This window comes from Schistocerca gregaria, chromosome 3, assembly GCF_023897955.1.
Source record: "Schistocerca gregaria isolate iqSchGreg1 chromosome 3, iqSchGreg1.2, whole genome shotgun sequence".
NCBI classification, from domain to species: Eukaryota; Metazoa; Arthropoda; class Insecta; order Orthoptera; family Acrididae; genus Schistocerca; species Schistocerca gregaria.
This window is the reverse complement of record NC_064922.1, coordinates 851813089-851832465: the sequence shown is the minus strand read 5'-3', so window position 1 is coordinate 851832465 and position 19377 is coordinate 851813089. Positions and strand designations below refer to the sequence as shown.

At 43.6% G+C, this 19377-nt stretch overlaps 2 protein-coding genes across 2 annotated transcripts in view; one reads left to right on the top strand and one right to left on the bottom strand.

Moving 5' to 3' along the window:
• The window catches only part of LOC126354792 (uncharacterized), a 70149-nt gene extending 64632 nt beyond the window's left edge, over nucleotides 1-5517 (bottom strand). The window contains exon 1 of the mRNA XM_050004701.1: nucleotides 5124-5517. Coding sequence (XP_049860658.1) covers nucleotides 5124-5139 — 16 coding nt within the window. The 5' untranslated portion in view covers nucleotides 5140-5517. The remainder of the gene's footprint in view (nucleotides 1-5123) is intronic.
• LOC126354796 (juvenile hormone acid O-methyltransferase-like) overlaps nucleotides 1-19377 on the top strand; it is a 289416-nt gene that overhangs the window by 123747 nt on the left and 146292 nt on the right. The gene's annotated exons all lie outside the window — the stretch shown is intronic.

Here is a 19377-nt window from a genome sequence, read left to right as displayed (position 1 = left end):
CTCAACAGATTTTACAAGCATTGGTAGTTTCTGCGATCACCGCATTTGACTGTGTGAATCACAGTATTCTCCTGGACAAATATAGGTTTTATGGGGTTGATAATATAGCCAAGCAGTGGAGTGGGCATGAATCACGTACGGAATTCCAAAGGTTCATTCTTAGGTCCACTACTGTTCCTCACATATCTAAACGAGATTCCGACGAGCATATAACAAGAAGAGTTAGTTCTTTTTTAACATGACACTAGCATTGTAATCAATCCTTGCAAACGTACTGAAACAGAAGAAATGGTAAACAAATATCTTAAAATTATCATTGACTGGTTTTTTGCGAATGGCCTCAACCTCAGTTTTAAAGAGAGACAACGTATTCAGTTCTGCACATCTAGAGGTATTGCACTCATGATATACCACATGACGACGAAATAATAAATAAGGTGGAAACTATAAAACAGATATAGACTCAGATAACAATATAGTAGTGATGAAGAGTAGGCTGAAGTTCAAGACATTAGTCAGGAAGAATCAATAGGCTAAGAAGTGGGATACGGAAGTTCTAAGGAAGGACGAGATACGTTTGGAGTTCTCTAACGCTATAGATACAGCAATAAGGAATAGCGCAGTAGGCAACACAGTTGAAGGGGAATGGACGTCTGTAAAAAGGGCCATCACAGAAGTTGGGAAGGAAAACATAGGTACAAAGAAGGTAGCTGCGAAGAAATCATGGGTAACAGAAGAAATACTTCAGTTGATTGAAGAAAGGAGGAAGTACAAACATGTTCCCGGAAAATCAGGAATACAGAAATACAAGTCGCTGAGGAATGAAATAAATATGAAGTGCAGGGAAGCTAAGACCAAATGGATGCAGGAAAAATGTGAAGACATCGAAAAAGATACGATTGTCGGAAGGACAGACTCGGCATACAGGAAAGTCAAAACAACCTTTGGTGAAATTAAAAGCAACGGTGGCAACATTAAGAGTGCAACGGGAATTCCACTGTTAAATGCAGAGGCGAGAGCAGATAGGTGGAGAGAATACATTGAAAGCCTCTATGAGGGTGAAGATTTGTTTGATGTGATAGAAGAAGAAACAGGAGTCTATTTAGAAGAGATTGGGGATCCAGTATTAGAATCGGAATTTAAAAGAGCTTTGGAGGACTTACGGTTAAATAAGGCAGAAGGGATAGATAACATTCCATCAGAATTTCTAAAATCATTAGGGGAAGTGGCAACAAAACGACTATTCACGTTGGTGTGTAGAATATATGAGTCTGGCGACATACCATCTGACTTTCGGAAAAGCATCATCCACACAATTCCGAAGACGGCAAGAGCTGAGAGCGAGAATTATCGCACAATCAGCTTAACAGCTCATACATCGAAGCTGCTTACAAGAATAATATACAGAAGAATGGAAAAGAAAATTGAGAATGCGCTAGGTGACGATCAGTTTCGCTTTAGGAAAAGTAAAGGCACGAGAGAGGCAATTCTGACGTTACGGCTAATAATGGAAGCAAGGCTAAAGAAAAATCAAGACGCGTTCATAGGATTTGTCGACCTGGAAAAAGCGTTCGACAATATAAAATGGTGCAAGCTGTTCAAGATTCTGAAAAAAGTTGTGGTAACCTATAGGGAGAGACGGGTCATATACAATATGTACAACAACCAAGATGGAATAATAAGACTGGACGATCAAGAACGAAGTGCTCGTATTAAGAAGGGAGTAAGACAAGGCTGTAGCCTTTCGCCCCTACTCTTCAATCTGTACATCGAGGAGGCAATGATGGAAATAAAAGAAAGGTTCAGGAGTGGAATTAAAATACAAGGTGAAAGGATATCAATGATACGATTCGCTGATGACATTGCTATCCTGAGTGAAAGTGAAGAATTAAATGATCTGCTTAACGGAATGAACAGTCTAATGAGTACACAGTATGGTTTGAGAGTAAATCGGAGAAAGACGAAGGTAATGAGAAGTAGTAGAAATGAGAACAGCGAGAAACTTATCAGGATTGATGGTAACGAAGTCAATGACGTTAAGGAATTCTGCTACCTAGGCAGTAAAATAACCTTTGACGGACGGAGCAAGGAGGACATCAAAAGCAGACTCGCTATGGCAAAAAAGGCATTTCTGGCCAAGAGAAGTCTACTAACATCAAATACCGGCCTTAATTTGAGGAAGAAATTTCTGAGGATGTACGTCTAGAGTACAGAATTGTATGGTAGTGAAACATTGACTGTGGGAAAACCGGAACAGAAGAGAATCGAAGCATTTGAGATGTGGTGCTATAGACGAATGTTAAAAATTAGGTGGACTGATAAGGTAAGGAATGAGGAGGTTCTACGCAGAATCGGAGAGGAAAGGAATATATGGAAAACACTGATAAGGAGAAAGGACAGGATGATAAGACATCTGCTAAGACATGAGGGAATGACTTCCATGGTACTAGAGGGAGCTGTAGAGGGCAGAAACTGTAAAGGAAGACAGAGATTGGAATACGTCAAGCAAATAATTGAGGACGTAGGTTGCAAGTGCTACTCTGAGATGAAGAGGTTAGCACAGGAAAGGAATTCGTGGCGGGCCGCATCAAACCAGTCAGTAGACTGATGACCAAACAAAAAAGCCTCCATATCGATGAGAATTTAAATTGAGGAAAAAAAAAATATTTTGACACTCCCAACAACTTTGTTGACCCACCATTGCGCCTAGAGTCATTGCAAGTCTCGGGAGACAAATCAGTAAATTTAGATTTTGCGTATTTTCATTCAATAATGTCATATGGAATAATGTTCTGGAGTAACTCATCTTTAAGAAAGAAGTCTTCTTGCGCAAAAACTTGCTGTAAGAATAAAATGTGGTGCTCACACACACTTATCTTTTAAACATCTGTGTAAAGGGTAGGGCATTCTGACCATGTTTCACAGTATATTTATTCCCTCATGAAGTTCGTTGTGAATAATCCACTACAATTCAAAAGTAACTATGACATACCAGAAGGGAAAAATGATATTCATTACTTCACATTAAGGTTGTCTTTAGCAACAAATTTTTGATCACTCAGCCAGTGATATAAAATTTCAGACGGACAGCATAGTAAAATTTGAAAAACTGAGAAAGTTTTTCCTTGACTATTCCGTGGAAGAATTTCTATTACTGTAATGTGTAAAAGGTGGTGGGTAGCAATTACTAACTCACATTAGTATTTCCGTGCTTATTGTTAAAAAAAATTGAGATTTTCAGAGCGTAACCGTATTTACAAATCTGCGATGTGAATGTAGAATGACTCCTTCCACATCATTACGATCTATCGAGCAGAATGATCCATAGAACATGTAACTAAGAAATCTGTTCATAAAGGGACACATTCTCCACGGGCTCAACACTACATCACTCGCTAATTGTGCTGAATTTGCCGGAGGTTCGACGACCGATGCAGGAACGCAGCTCGATGTGCACATATAGTGTTTCAGAGTAAGCGCGTGATTCCTAAATGCGAGGATGCAATTAAAATCCATCCACTACCTCATTGTATTTTAAACTCGCGCATCACAGAGTGCGTATGGTATGGATAATGATGAAGAAACAATATTTCGTAATTTCAACGGAAACTTTTGCCTTAGATTCACTGAGAAAGCGGCGCCTTTGTAAGGTGCTGCTTGTCTAAGAACCTCTACGTTAGCAACGTTTCAGTGATGTCGACTTAAAAATTTTAATTGTCAAATTCGTACGGGCCTACAGCCTATTAAATATGAAAGCGATTGTTATCTGTTTTGTACCCAACGTTTGAAAATGGCAATTGTTTGTTATCAAAAAGTGAAAGATCAACAATGAAGAAAAGCGGAAGAGAAGTCCGTTTTGGATAGGTGTCTGGGCCATTGTCCACTTAGTTATAGCATCATTACAAGTGACGGTACACGAAATTTATTTTACCCTTTCTCCGAGGACGCCACTTCCTGCTCGTAGGTCTACTGATGTTTTAGGGTAAGAACGCAGGCCTCTTCCTTTGGGATTGAGCAGTGATAATAGCGTCCATAATACCTGCTTGAATTTTCTTCGCCAGTATCGAGATGGCTGTCGAAAGACATAAGAGAAATACAAACCTGGCCTCCCTTGTCACACCAGAAAGACAAAAACCATCACAACTCGTTCTTTTTGTACAAATTTTGGAATGAGCTGCCTTAAATTGAAAACAGCACGTAAATAGGGCTGAGTGAAGCGTCCGACGCCGCTTCGACAACTCACAAGCAAACTGTCACCTATCTCACTAACCTAGACCTCAGGCTATGCTACAGCCAATACAACATACATTCCGAAAACTAGTACAGGCGGAAAAGAAATATTTTAAGTCTTGTATTCTTGGTCTGGTTGCGCACATGTGACGTCACAAATTCCCTTCTTGTCAGTTATAAGCTCGGATAATATGGTCGGCTGTTTTCTGGGAAGTGTTGCGAACGGCCATCATACTGTCGCTGAGGTGCATTTTATCTCTTCCGAACGGAAATCAGACTGTCGCCACGTTTTTTAATTGTGTGTGTACTATGTTACTTGTCTGATTCCTGTGTCTTTTATTAACATGGCGAACCCCTTTTGCTTTCTGTTTTAACTTTCCGCATTTTACAATTAGTCACCTTTTTATCGCCTGTTTTTCTTGTTTCTTTTCTTCTTCCGTTTTTAAAAACAAAGTCTGTAGGCTGTAGAGCAGCGTACTAAGCTGCTGCCAGCCCGCCCCCTTCGGGGGCAATTGAAAATCAATAAAGAAAAAAAAATGGTCGGCCATACTTTCGGAGTAACGCTTTAGGTATGTTTAATCTTGGACATCACTCCTTGCTACTGTCCGAGCTAACTATACCGCTTAGGGCTCAGGTCCACGCTGCTGCGAAAACTCTGCCATAGACATAAGAAACTGTAAGGGCCACGGTTTGCTCTAGTCTCTGCTCCCTTATCGTTTATCATTTCTCCGACATAAAAAAACCATCAGACAGGCCAAGAACAGCGTATAAATTACTCGCGTCTTTTCGGTTGATGGGACGTGATATTGGCGTTCCCAAAAAAACATCAGCGCCACCTCAGATAGAACAATTTCGAGGGTATCGAGAATGAGCGCACACTTAGCTTTACTCACCACCTTCCCCCTCCATGGAAGCTCACCGCACTCAAGCCGCTCTCAGACTGTCGCCGCCAAGTGCACACACGCTCGGAGGTAAACAATATCCACACATCGCCCCAAGCTACCCTGCGAGCCACAAGGCCTCTGCACATGCTCCAACCGGCAGACCGACCGCCCGACAAACTGGACGTGTGTAGACGCTTTGGCCAACTGGCCAACCAACTTTTCACGTTGGGCAGTCGGCTGGGTATGGCATGACCGCTCGACAGGCAACCCCCCCACCCCCCCACCCCCACCCCCACCCCTCCGACCACTTCAGACAACAAATTGTGCCTTGTGTAACTTTGCCATGCCAACCGCCCGACAAACAAAAATTCGTCTTCCGTCACTGCACGCGGGACTAAATGTTGTTCAAATATGGCCATCACGACAGAATGCGAAGTGGACGCAACTTTGATGACAGAGTTTCTGGAGAACTTTAAAGACTGCACAGATTGAAGGAATATGTCATGCGTGGAGTATAGCAATAGAGACGCAAGAAATGAAGCACTTGTTACATTTTTTAACGAATCCATAATGCTTCCATGTTGCACACAGAGACAGTAAAAGATATTTTATGACTAAATGTCCGTCAACCTTATGTATTTCGATTTTTAGATTTTATTACGAAACCTAAAAGCCGAAATAGATTACATTTTAGATTTACTGGAAATGAAATCTAAAAACCAAAATACAGACAGATAAGATTTTAGGTTGAATTTGCGATGCATATTGATTCAAATGTCTCTGAGCAATATGGGACTTAACATCTGAGGTCATCAGTCCCCTATAACTTAGAACTACTTAAACCTAACTAAGGTACGTACATCACACACATCCAAGCCCGAGGCAGGATTCGAACCTGCGACCGTAGCGGTCGCCCGGTTCCAGACTGAAGCACCTAGAACCGCTCGGCCACACGAGCCGGCCGATGCGTATTGGAAACATAACCTGAAACCTGAAAATACAGACTGTCGGTGGACTTTTATTCATAAAATATACTTGCTTTATTATTAGACGCATTAGAAAAAGCCGTCGTACTTTCTCCTTTGAAGCGCAAAACGCAGGACTTTTTTTTTTTTTTTTACAGTTCTGTTAGTTGGTAAATGCTTCATTTCTTACATATCTGCTGCTGTATTTATTAGATGATGTGCGCCACCACCTTTCTTCTTCTAATTTGAAATTTCTTAAACTTATAGGACACGACATTTATGCTACTCGTATATAGACAAATGGATTAATTAAGTTTATATGAACATGGTTTGCGTTATTTATTTTGCTTTAATGTGACAATTGCCTCAGACAACTATAAATCACGTTGAAGGTTTTTGGAATCATTCTAGACAATAACTGTGGGGATGTAACTGCACTGAATTTGAGGTACTCGTAACTCTTAGCAATGTCTGGCAATCGTAATCTGTCTAACAGCCTCTCCTCGCAGCTTACAGCTTGTGTCATAAGTGCATTCTTCTTCGTCAAATATAGTTTGACGATATTCTGTAAATCCGGAAAAAAACATGTTTCAAACATTCTTAAGTAAGAATGCTCCTTACTTAACAGAGCGTGGATGAACTTCTTTTTCTGCATTAGTCATTTCTTTGCCCGAAGCTTTCTCTAGGCGTTTTTTGGCCTTCTTAGGTCTAAAACAGACAAAGCCCGATTTCTGTGTCTGTTTAACACCGAGCTGCACCGCGTAGAACATAAATGTTATTGAACGTAATGGCTGCGTGTTATCGAGCGGTATGTGTGTATGCTACAACGAAATTCATCGATCGGTCGGTTGTCCGATAAATTGGTGCGGTGTAAGGTCCTGAACACTTGTTCCGCATCGTTATCACACTTCTCTAAACAGCGGCTGTGTGGAGAAGAAAAATACGAATGAAATGTTGCCATCACACTTACGGTCAATAAAGAAGAATTCATACCAATAATAGTGTTCCAGCGGCTTTCCAGATAGCAGGGTGCTATCTCACAGTCACAGTGTTTACATGGGGCTCGAAAACAGGATTTTGTAAATCAGTTACCCAATATCGACTGTGATTGGTTATGTAAGCACGCCAATATCGTTCTGGAAATGTGGCTCTAGCTGCCGGATCTCCACTTCTACAATCGTTTTTGCTCCATTGTAGACACATAACTGTTTTGGAAATGGACCATAGTTCTCGGTTTTCAAAAATTTCCGGCTAATCTGGACGTTTTTTGTGCAGTGAAGGAGAAGTACAAATATTAGATTTAGCGTTAAATTATCTATTCAATTACTTTGTTGAGACAAGCAGCTGCTATACTGATTGTAGCTCAGTCGGCGTTAAGTTGACCCCCGACAGTTGGGGTGGGCTGGCAGCGGTAGTTGGCGCATTGCCTCTGCCAGTGTCGTAATGTGATTTTGTAAACGTCTCTACGGGAACGCCTCAGTGTTGTCACAGCTCTGCATGGGACTACTGGTTTCTCTTGCAGCTATTAGGGCTTCACAGTTGAAAGGTGGCAACAGTGCTGTGAGCTCTCAGGAACCTTCTTAACGCCGTCTCGACTACAAATCAGCTGATTTCCAGACGCCATTCGTGTAAAACAAGTGACGATAAGAAAACCGGTATTTGACAGGTCTAGCAAAACCGCTTCAGGTGTTAACATGTAAACACGAGAGCGAGAAACGGCTTTGGAAGTTATGTCGCATGTAAACGTAGTGTTTTATTAAGTCTGCCAAAGCTACCGCATCGTCCATTGGCCCCTGAAGATGAATCAGTTCCAAAGCATGGAATAATTACGGAACCAACCACTCGCGCTTTATCAATTCTGTGTCGTTCCATTCAATTAATTATCACACTAAAAATGTGTGACTAACCCTCGACCGTAACCCAACATGGAAAGCTGTCGTACAAACTCTGCCTCTCTACCTCTCTCTCACTCCATAGTCGCCTCATTTCCACTTCACCAAAATTTTTACCACTTCAGCGAAGTTCTCTAACACCTCACCAACTCCCCAGCTCCCATCCTGAACGAGAGTAATTTCTCCCTCTCCTCCCCTTTCTCTTCTCTCTGACGCGTACAGAGTCATGAAGAAAGGTACATGCTTCGAGCCGCGATGGTATTGGTGACTCTGAACAAAAAACTTGAAATGAAACTATTCCCTTTTCTTCAACGTTTCTGACATGCAGCTGTTTGAAAATCCATACGACCAGTGACACAGAGCCTCAGTGAAGCTTGTCCAGGTAGTTTGATCAGTCTCTGTGGAGTCACTTCTTGGGCCGCCGAAGTCATCCGATGTTACTTTACTGTTTGTAGGTTTGACTTAAGAACGAAGTCTACACGTGCATCATTGACACACAGGGGGAACTTGCCGGTCTGTTTTACAAGCGTCCGTCCCCGATGCGTAAACACTGACAACAGTGGGCAGCCTGATGTCACTTTGGTTGTATTTGAGTGCTGTTGAAGGAGAATATGTGCCAGACGCCCATGTGCTGAAGTAAAGGGCCGTACGAATGAGCTAAGATCAGCAACACAAAACTGTCTGCAAAAGCCGCAAAATGCAATTCAGCTGACGGTGAAATTTTTGAACATCTTTTGTTGGGGAACGTCCACAATTAAACAAAACATTATGTCATAATGACTCGTTTACTATTACCGGCATTTGTCCTGCTCCCCTTTGTTTTCATTAGTTTCCTCTGAAATTGTTAAGAACTGGACATACTGTCATATCGCGGTTTTTGTTCAGAATCACTATCACCCCTGAAAGCATTTACCCTCCGCATGTGAAACAAGCGACTCACCCTATATACACTACTGGCCATTAAAATTGCTACACCCAGAAGAAATGCAGATGATAAACGGGTATTCATTGGACAAATATACTAGAAATGACATATGATTACATTTTCACGCAATTTTGGTGCATAGATCCTGAGAAATCAGTACCCAGAACGACCACCTCTGGCTGTAATAACGGCCTTGATACGCCTGGGCATTGAGTCAAATAGAGCTTGGATGGCGTGTACAGGTACAGCTGCCCATGCAGCTTCAACACAGTTCATCAAGAGTAGTGACTGGCATATTGTGACGAGCCAGTTGCTCGGCTACCATTCACGAGACGTTTTCAATTGGGGAGAGATCTGGAGAATGTGCTGGCCAGGGCAGCAGTCGAACATTTTCTGTATCCAGAAAGGCCCGTATAGGACCTGCAACATGCGGTCGTGCACTATCCTGCTGAAATGTAGGATTTCGCAGGGATCGTATGAAGGGTAGAGCCACGGGTCGTAACACATCTGAAATGTAACTTCCACTGTTCAAAGTGCCGTCAATGCGAACAAGAAGTGACCGAGACGTGTAACCAATGGCACCCCATACCAACACGCCGGGTGATACGCCAGTATGGCGATGACGAATACACAATTCCAATGTCCGTTCACCGCGATGTCGCCAAACACGGATGCGACCATCATGATGCTGTAAACAGAACCTGGACTCATCCGAAAAAATGACGATTTGCCATTCGTGCACCCAGGTTCGTTGTTGACTACAACATCGCAGGCGCTCCTGTCTGTGATGCAGCGTCAGGGGTAACCGCAGTCATGGTCTCCGAGCTGATAGCCCATGCTGTTGCAAACGTCGTCGAACTCTTCGTGCAGATGTTTGTTGTCCTGAAAACGTCCCCATCTGTGGACTCAGGGATCGAGATGTGGCTGCACGATCCGTTACAGTCATGCGGATAAGATGCCTGTCATCTCGACTGCTAGTGATACGAGGCCGTCGGGATCCAGCACGGCGTTCCGTATTACGCTCCTGAACCCACCGATTCCATATTCTGCTAACAGTCATTGGATCTCGACCAACGAGAGCAGCAATGTCGCGATACGATAAACCACAATCGCGATAGGCAGCAATCAAAGTCGGAAACTTGATGGTACGCATTTATCCTCCTTACACGAGGATTCACAACAACGTTTCACCAGGCAACGCCGGTCAATTGGTATTTGTGTATGAGAAATCGGTTGGAAACTTTCCTCATGTCAGCACGTTGTAGGTGGCGCCACCAGTGCCATCCTTGTGTGAATGCCCTGAAAAGCTAATCATTTGCATATCACATCATCTTCTTCCTGTCGGTTAAAATTTCGCGTCTGTAGGACGTCATCTTTCCGGTGTAGCAATTTTAATGGCCAGTAGTGTACTAAGCAGACCACTGTGACGTAGATGCCAGACGACTCTACGTTCAGGGTTTCTTCCCGTTCCGTTGATGTATGGAGCAAGAGAAGAAAAAGTACATTTACGACTCCGTGTGAACTATAATTAGTCTTACGTTGTCTTCGCCGCCACCTCAGGAGCGACACATATGGGGTTGTGGTATATTCCTCCTAGGTCTACAACTACAGCTACACAGATACCCCGCAGGCCACCGTACGGTGCGTGTCGGACGTCACTCTGCACCACTACTTGCCATTTCCTTTCCTGTTCCATTCGCAAATAGAGAGATGGAAAAACGAGTTTCTGTATGCCTCTGCAGGAGCCCTATTTTCTTGTATCTTATCTTCCGTGTTGGCGGCGGTAGAATCGTTCGGCAGTCAGCTTCAAGTACCGGTTCTCTAAATTTTCTCAACAGCGTTTCTCGAAAGTCGCATTCCCTCCAGCGATTCCCATTTGAGTTCCCGAAGCATCTCCATAACGCTTATACACTCCTGGAAATTGAAATAAGAACACCGTGAATTCATTGTCCCAGGAAGGGGAAACTTTATTGACACATTCCTGGGGTCAGATACATCACATGATCACACTGACAGAACCACAGGCACATAGACACAGGCAACAGAGCATGCATAATGTCGGCATTAGTACAGTGTATATCCACCTTTCGCAGCAATGCAGGCTGCTATTCTCCCATAGAGACGATCGTAGAGATGCTGGATGTAGTCCTGTGGAACTGCTTGCCATGCCATTTCCACCTGGCGCCTCAGTTGGACCAGCGTTCGTGCTGGACGTGCAGACCGCGTGAGACGACGCTTCATCCAGTCCCAAACATGCTCAATGGGGGACAGATCCGGAGATCTTGCTGGCCAGGGTAGTTGACTTACACCTTCTAGAGTACGTTGGGTGGCACGAGATACATGCGGACGTGCATTATCCTGTGGGAACAGCAAGTTCCCTTGCCGGTCTAGGAATGGTAGAACGATGGGTTCGATGACGGTTTGGATGTACCGTGCACTATTCAGTGTCCCCTCGACGATCACCAGAGGTGTACGGCCAGTGTAGGAGATCGCTCCCCACACCATGATGCCGGGTGTTGGCCCTGTGTGCCTTGGTCGTATGCAGTCCTGATTGTGGCGCTCACCTGCACGGCGCCAAACACGCATACGACCATCATTTGCACCAAGGCAGAAGCGACTCTCATCGCTGAAGGCGACACGTCTCCATTCGTCCCTCCATTCACGCCTGTCGCGACACCACTGGAGGCGGGCTGCACGATGTTGGGGCGTGAGCGGAAGACGGCCTAACGGTGTGCGGGACCGTAGCCCAGCTTCATGGAGACGGTTGCGAATGGTCCTCGCCGATACCCCAGGAGCAACAGTGTCCCTAATTTGCTGGGAAGTGGCGGTGCGGTCCCCTACGGCACTGCGTAGGATCCTATGGGCGTGCATCCGTGCGTCGCTGCGGTCCGGTCCCAGGTCGACGGGCACGTGCACCTTCCGCCGACCACTGGCGACAACATCGATGTACTGTGGAGACCTCACGCCCCACGTGTTGAGCAATTCGGCGGTACGTCCACCCGGCCTCCCGCATGCCCACTATACGCCCTCGCTCAAAGTCCGTCAACTGCACATACGGTTCACGTCCACGCTGTCGCGGCATGCTACCAGTGTTAAAGACTGCGATGGAGCTCCGTATGCCACGCCAAACTGGCTGACACTGACGGCGGCGGTGCACAAATGCTGCGCAGCTAGCGCCATTCGACGGCCAACACCGCGGTTCCTGATGTGTCCGCTGTGCCGTGCGTGTGATCATTGCTTGCACAGCCCTCTCGCAGTGTCCGGAGCAAGTATGGTGGGTCTGACACACCGGTGTCAATGTGTTCTTTTTTCCATTTCCAGGAGTGTATATTGCCATAGGTTTCTGGTATAATGCTCAGTTGCGGATGTTCTTCCAACAGGATTGTTTGTACTTATGTGTTGTTCGAACCTACGGGTAACAAATCTAGCAGCCCGGCTCCGAATTGCTTCAATCCGTCCTGGTATGGGTTCCAAACACTCGAGCAGTACTCAAGAATAGGTCGCACTAGCGTCCTATAAGCGATCTCCTTTACAGGTGAACCACTCGTCCCTAAATTTTTCCCAATACACCGTAGGTGATCATTCACCTTCCCTACCACAGCTGTCACATGCTCGTTCTATCTCATATCGCTTTCCAACGTTACGGCCAGATGTTTAAACGACTTGACTTTGTCAAGCAGAACATATGTAATACTGTGTCCGAACATTACAGGTTTGATTTTCCCACTCATCCGCACGATTTACATTTTTCCACATTTAGAGCTGGCTGCCATTGACCACACCAACACTTAACACTCGTTATTGAAGATTTCTGCGTTTTATTGTATGGGGTGGTTCGCATCTATCTTGAAACATCTGCCAGTTCAAGTTTTTCAGCAAATCTGTGACATGAGAGGTGCGATTCTTTGCTGTTCCTGTTGTTGTTATTGTTGTTATTGCCGCTGCTGCTACTGATGTCTTCAGTCCGAAGACTGGTTTCATGTGGCTGTCCAGGCTATTCTGTCCTTTAGAAGCCTCTTCGTCTCCCAATAACTAGTGCAACCAAATACATCCATTTGAACCTGCTTAATGTGTTCATCTCTTGGTCTCCCTCTATAATTTTTACACCCTGCAGTTCCTTCCAGTACCAAATCGATGATCCCTTGATGCCTCAGGATGTCTCCTGTCAACTCATCCCTTCCTTTAACCAAATTGTGCCAGAAATTTCTTTTCTCCCCAGTTCTGATCAAACCTTCGTCATTAATTATGCGATCGATCCACCTAATCTTCAGCGTTGTCCTGTGCCACCACATTTCAACAGCTTCTATTCTCTTGTTGTCAGAACTGTTTATCGTCCACGTTTCAGTTTCGTGCAAGGCTTTTCTCCAGATACATACCTTCAGAAAAACCTTTGAGGCATCGTTAGTGGAGTCTAGAATGATACAGCTTTCTTTTAATATGCGATATTTTTAGATTATAAAACACCTCACATCTCGTTTCTTTATGTAGATAAGTGATTACTTACAGTTCTGCGCGTTTTTGGTTGACAACTGCGTTTTCTTTCATCTGGGCACATGGTGGAGGTCCCACTACAACTTCACTGACAGCACAAAAGCATGTTTTCATGTTATGAACTTTTTTCTTCACAATTTTCATATTGTTTGCCCTAATTCTTGTAGAGCACTGTTACTCTTCTGTCACTAGTTGTAGATATTTTTCCGAAAACTGTACTTTACAGTAGTAACTAGTGTGTTCAGTTTGTCTCATCTGGTTGAGTTTCTTTACGTACAAATTGCCAACCTAACGAAGTGTATGTTGAAAACTAACGTCTAATCATTTATGTTCTGTTAATATCTGTGTATGTGTGTGTGTGTGTGTGTGTGTGTGTGTGTGTGTGTGTGTGTGTGTGTGTATGAGAGAGAGAGAGAGAGAGAGAGAGAGAGAGAGAGAGAGAGAGAGAGAGTATACACATGGATTAATTTTTAATGTGTCTGTGCGTGTGTAACAGGGATAAAGAGTATATATGTTTGTGTTTTAATGTTTATCTGTGTGTGGAGGGGGGAGGGGGTGGTGAGTGAGAGACATCAACAAGGTACATAAAACTCCGTCCGTGCAGGTCTCGGGGCACCCTAATGGAACTGACCGACCGCCGTGTCTTCCTCAGCCCACAAGTATGCGGATATGGAGGGGCATGTGTTCAGCACAATACTCTGCTAGCCGTATGTGATATTACGAGACGGGATCCGTTACTTCTCAATCAAGTAGCTCCTCAGTTGGCCTCACGATGGCTGAAGGCACCCCTCTTGCCAGCAGCGTTCGGCAGCTGGATGGTCACCCATCCAAGTGCTAGCCGAGCCCGACAGCACTTAACTTCGGTGATCTGGCGGAAACCGGTGTTACCTCTGCGGCAAGGTCGTTGGCCAACAAGGTATATAAAAATATAAAATTCACAATTGAAGGGGAGCAGAATAACCAAATTAGCTTTCTCGATACAACGCTCAAAAAACAAAATAATAAGCATGTGCCTGAAATTTACCGTAAACCCCCAACAACTGACATTACCGTTTCCAATCGTCAAACCACCCGCACTCACTAAAGCAAGCAGCACTTTGAAACATGCTCTATAGATTCAACACAGTGTTACTCTACAAAGAAAACTATCAAAAAGAATTTAACATAATATCTACATCTATAACTATACTCCCCAAACCAGCGTACGGTGCGTGGCAGAGGGTACCTTGTACAACTACTTGTCATTTCCTTGTCTGTTCCACACACAAATAGAGCGAGGGAAAAACCACTGTCTGTACACCTCGTATGACCCCTAATTTCTCGTATCTTATCTTCGTGGTCCTTACTCGAAATGAATGTTGGCGACAGTAGAATCGTTCCGCAGTGAGCCTCAAATGCCTATTGTGCAGATACTCAAAAACGATGGTTACAGTGGTAACACGGTCACAAAGGTAAACAGCAAAATTGAAAGTAAAATAAAATCAGAAATCACAAAACCATGGACAACAACAAAACAGAATGAAACACTATCACTAACATTCGGTACCATAACAGCTACATATAATAATCAGGAAAATATAAGAGAAAGCACAAGTTGGTACACAATGGCATAGAGACACAAACTCACAAATGAAATCAGCAACATTTTCAAAATACAGGGCATAAACATAGCATACACAACAGACTGTTCTATCAAAAATATACCTGAAAACTGACGAAATACATAGACATATACCAGAAAGGAGGTATACATCAGCTACAGCGTAACACTTGTGAAGGCAGATACAGAGGACAAACAGGTAGAACATTTGATGTCAGATACAAGGAACACATGACAGCCTGGAAATGTGGGACAAAGCACTCCACATTTGCAGAACACCTAAGAGAACATAACTACGGACCAACCACTACAGAAGAAAATATGAAAATAATTAAAATCAACAATAAAAAACACCTCCTAACGCTGCAAGAAACCAAATGCAGAAAACCAAAGCAGAAAAGAAAATCCTGTTGAATAATAAAGTATACATGCCAAACAATTCATTGTTTACACTAATAGATAAAATTATGGAAAAACCATCCAACAAAAGATTAATATCATAATAATAATACCACTCAACCCCTTTCCACTCACGTGTCCTAAACCCCTCCACAAAACATTTCAACCACAACTCAATTTATCAGTTAGATACTAAAACTTTCAACCACTCACTGATCAGCTATTACACTCACATTCTAACTTCCTACAACTTGTCTTGAACAACAACGGACACACACACAAACACAAACAAAAAAACACTTACACTTTAAAAAATGTAGATATACACTCTTTATCTCTGTTACACACAAAAATTGTACTGCATACATATACACGGCCTTTCTCTCTTACACACACACACACACACACACACACGCGCGCACACACACACACAAAGATACAAACACAAAATCACAAAATAAGTGAATAGACGTTAGTTTCCAGGATATACTTCGTTAGGTTGGCAACATGTACGTGAGCAAACCAAACCAGATGAGACAAACTGAACACAGTAGTTACGACTGTAAGGGACAGTTTCTGGAAAAAACATCTACAAGTAATGACAGAAGATTAATAGTGCTCAATAGCAATTAGGGCAAACAATATGACAATTACGAAGAAAAAAGATCATAACATAAAAATATGCTTATGTTTCGCAAGTGAAGTTATAGTGCAATCTCCAGCATACGACCAGGTGAGAAAAAACGCAGATTCCAACCAAAATCGTGAATAACTGTAAGTAATCACTTATTCACGTAAAAACAAGTAAAAAACAAGACGTGAACCGTTTTATAATCTACAAATACCGCATATTAAAAGAAAACTGTATCATACTAGATTCAACTGACGATGACTTAAAGTAAAAGGGGAAACGTGCAGGTAAGAAATAAAATACATTGCAGCAAGAAAAGGAGGTTTGTATTTACAAAACGAATATTTCTGTGCTTGCTGCGGATCATGACCACACACACTTGTTAGATGTTAACAAATTTCTCTTTTTTAATAATGTGGTAATGATTTTTTGCTATTGCCACGTTGCATTTTATGTCCTCTCTACTTTAATTATTTTATAGCCCACACAAAAGAAAACTCTACTGCTTACTGAGCCTAATTTTCTACCTTATTTCTCACAGAATCGATTGGTTTAATTTGACTATGTTACGCCTTTTTTGCATTTATTTATATTAATCTTACATTCTCGTTTCGAGTCACTATCTATAGCGGTTAACCGAGGTCCTGCATCCTTGGCCGTCTCTGGAAGAGTGTCATCGACGAATGTGAAAGTTTAAATCCTTTTCCTTATTGCCCACTCAAGATGCAAATTCAGTAACATCGGGCGTAGTCTACAACGCTGCTTCACTCCCTTCTCGACTACGGCTTCCCTTTCGTCTCCTTCTCCTTCTTCCATTCTTACTCCGTAGAAGTTGTAGAAAACCTTTCGTTCCCCCGTCTTTAATCCTTGCTACTTTCAGAATTTCTAAGAATATATTCCAATCAACATTTTCAGGAGTTCTCTAAATCTAATAAAAATTACATTCCACTATCTAGCACCAAGAACTACGCGATTCCGACACGCCACCGTGTCACCTTCTCCCAGATGACGTTATTCGGACGCGGTATTGGGGGGTATGGAGTTAGCACAGCGCCCCCCCCCCCTTTATGGGTTTTCTTGACATTGGAACAGACTGCTCAGAATCTACACTACTAGCCATTAAAATTACTAATTACTATACCAGATGATAAACGGGATATCATTGGACAAATATATTATACTAGAACGAACATGTGATTACATTTTCACGCAATCTGGGTGCATAGGTCATGAGAAATCTGTACCCAGAACGACCACCTCTGGCTGTAATAACGGCTTTGATACACCTGGGCATTGAGTCAAACAGAGCTTCGATGGCGTGTACAGGTACAGCTGCCCATGCAGCTTCAACACGATACCACAGTTCATCAAGAGTAGTGACTGGCGTATTGTGACGAGCCAGTTGCTCGGCCACCATTGACCAGGTGTTTTCAGTTGGTGAGAGATCTGGAGAATGTGTTAGCCAGGGCAGCAGTCGAACATTATCTGTATCCAGAAAGGGCCATACAGGACCTGCAGAATATGGTCGCGCATTATCCATCTGAAATGTAGGGTTTTGCAGAGATCGAATGACGGGTAGAGCCACGGGTCGTAACACACCTGAAATGTAACGTCGACTGTTCAAAGTGCCGTCAATGCGAACAAGAGGTGACCGAGATGTGTAACCAACAGCACCCCATACCATCACGCGGGGTGATACGCTAGTATGGCGATGACGAATACACCCTTCCAATGTGCGTTCACCGCGATGTCGCCAAAAACGGATGCGACCATCATGATGCTGTAAACAGAACCTGGATTCATCCTAAAAAATGACGTTTTGCCATTCGTGCACCCAGGTTCTTCGTAAAGTACACCATCGCACGCGCTCTTGTCTGTGATACAGCGTCAAGGGTAACCACAGCCATGGACTCTAAGCTGATAGTCCATGCTGCTGCAAACGTCGTCGAACTGTTCGTGCAGAAGTTTGTTGTCTTGCAAACGTCCCCATCTGTTGACTCAGGGATAGAGACGTGGCTGCACGATCCGTTAGAGCCATGCGGATAAGATGCCTGTCATCTCGAATGCAAGTGATATGGCAGTTGGGATCTAGCACGGCGTTCTGTATTACTCTCCTGAACCCACCGATTCCATATTCTGTTAACATTCATTGGATCTCGACCAACGAGAGCAGCAATGTCGCGATACGATAAACCGCAATCGCGATAAGCTACAATCCGACATTTATTAAAGTCGAAAACGTGATGGTACGCATTTCTCCTCCTTACACGAGGCATCACAACAACGTTTCACCAGGCAATGCCGGTGAACTGTTGTTTGTGTATGAGAAATCAGTTGGAAACTTTCCTCATGTCAGCACGTTGTAGGTGTCGTCACTGGCACCAACCTTGTGCGAATGCTCTGAAAAGCTAATCATTTTCATATCACAGCATCTTCTTTCTGTCGGTTAAATTTCGTGTCTGTAGGACGTCATCTTCGTGGTGTAGCAATTTTAATGGCCAGTAGTGTATAAACGCTATCATCGTTGGTTGGTCTTCCTTCAGTGTGTCTTCTAAGATAAGTCGCAGGACCAGTACTGTATCAAGTGTTCCTTCAGTTCACCAGAACTCAAACTGATCTCCCCCAAAGTCATCTTATACTAATTTCTCTTTTCTTCTCTAAATACAGAGTGCAACGGTACACCACAGTGTGTTGTAACCGGCTGGGCTAAGTGGAGGGGGGTGTTCGGGCTGGGCTAAGTGGAGGGGGGTGTCAGCTTCAAAACGCTCTTTGTCTCATTCGGCTGCCAGCTGCCGGAGACTCAGGACGTGCGTTTCCGTCAACCCCGTTTTGAGTTTATGTAACACGGCACAATGGATCATTCTGTAGAGCAACGTTACGCTATCAAATTTTGCGTTAAACTTGAGAAGTGCGCACGGAAACATTTACATTACTTCAGCATGCCTTTGGGTCTGATTGCTTGTCCAAATCACGGGTTTTCCAATGGCACAAGTCGTTCATGGAGGGCTGAGAGGAGATCACCGGCGAACCTCGCAGTGGACGGTCATCAACAGCACGAGTCGACGAAAATATGTCGCATGTGATCGATTGTTTGAACTGTGACAGACGGTTGAGTCTTCAATTGATAGCACATACCGTAAACATGTCAAAAACAACCGTTTTCTGCATTGTGACTGAAGATTTAAACATGAAAATGTGTGTGCCAAACTTGTCCCAAAAGTGTTGATCGACGAACATTGGCACGTGCGAGTACTTCGGTGCCGAGAAATGTAGGAAATGTGTGAAAATAATCCTCATTTTTTTAAACTCACTTATCACTGGTGATGAGTCGTGGATGTTTGAAAACGACCCTGAGACAAA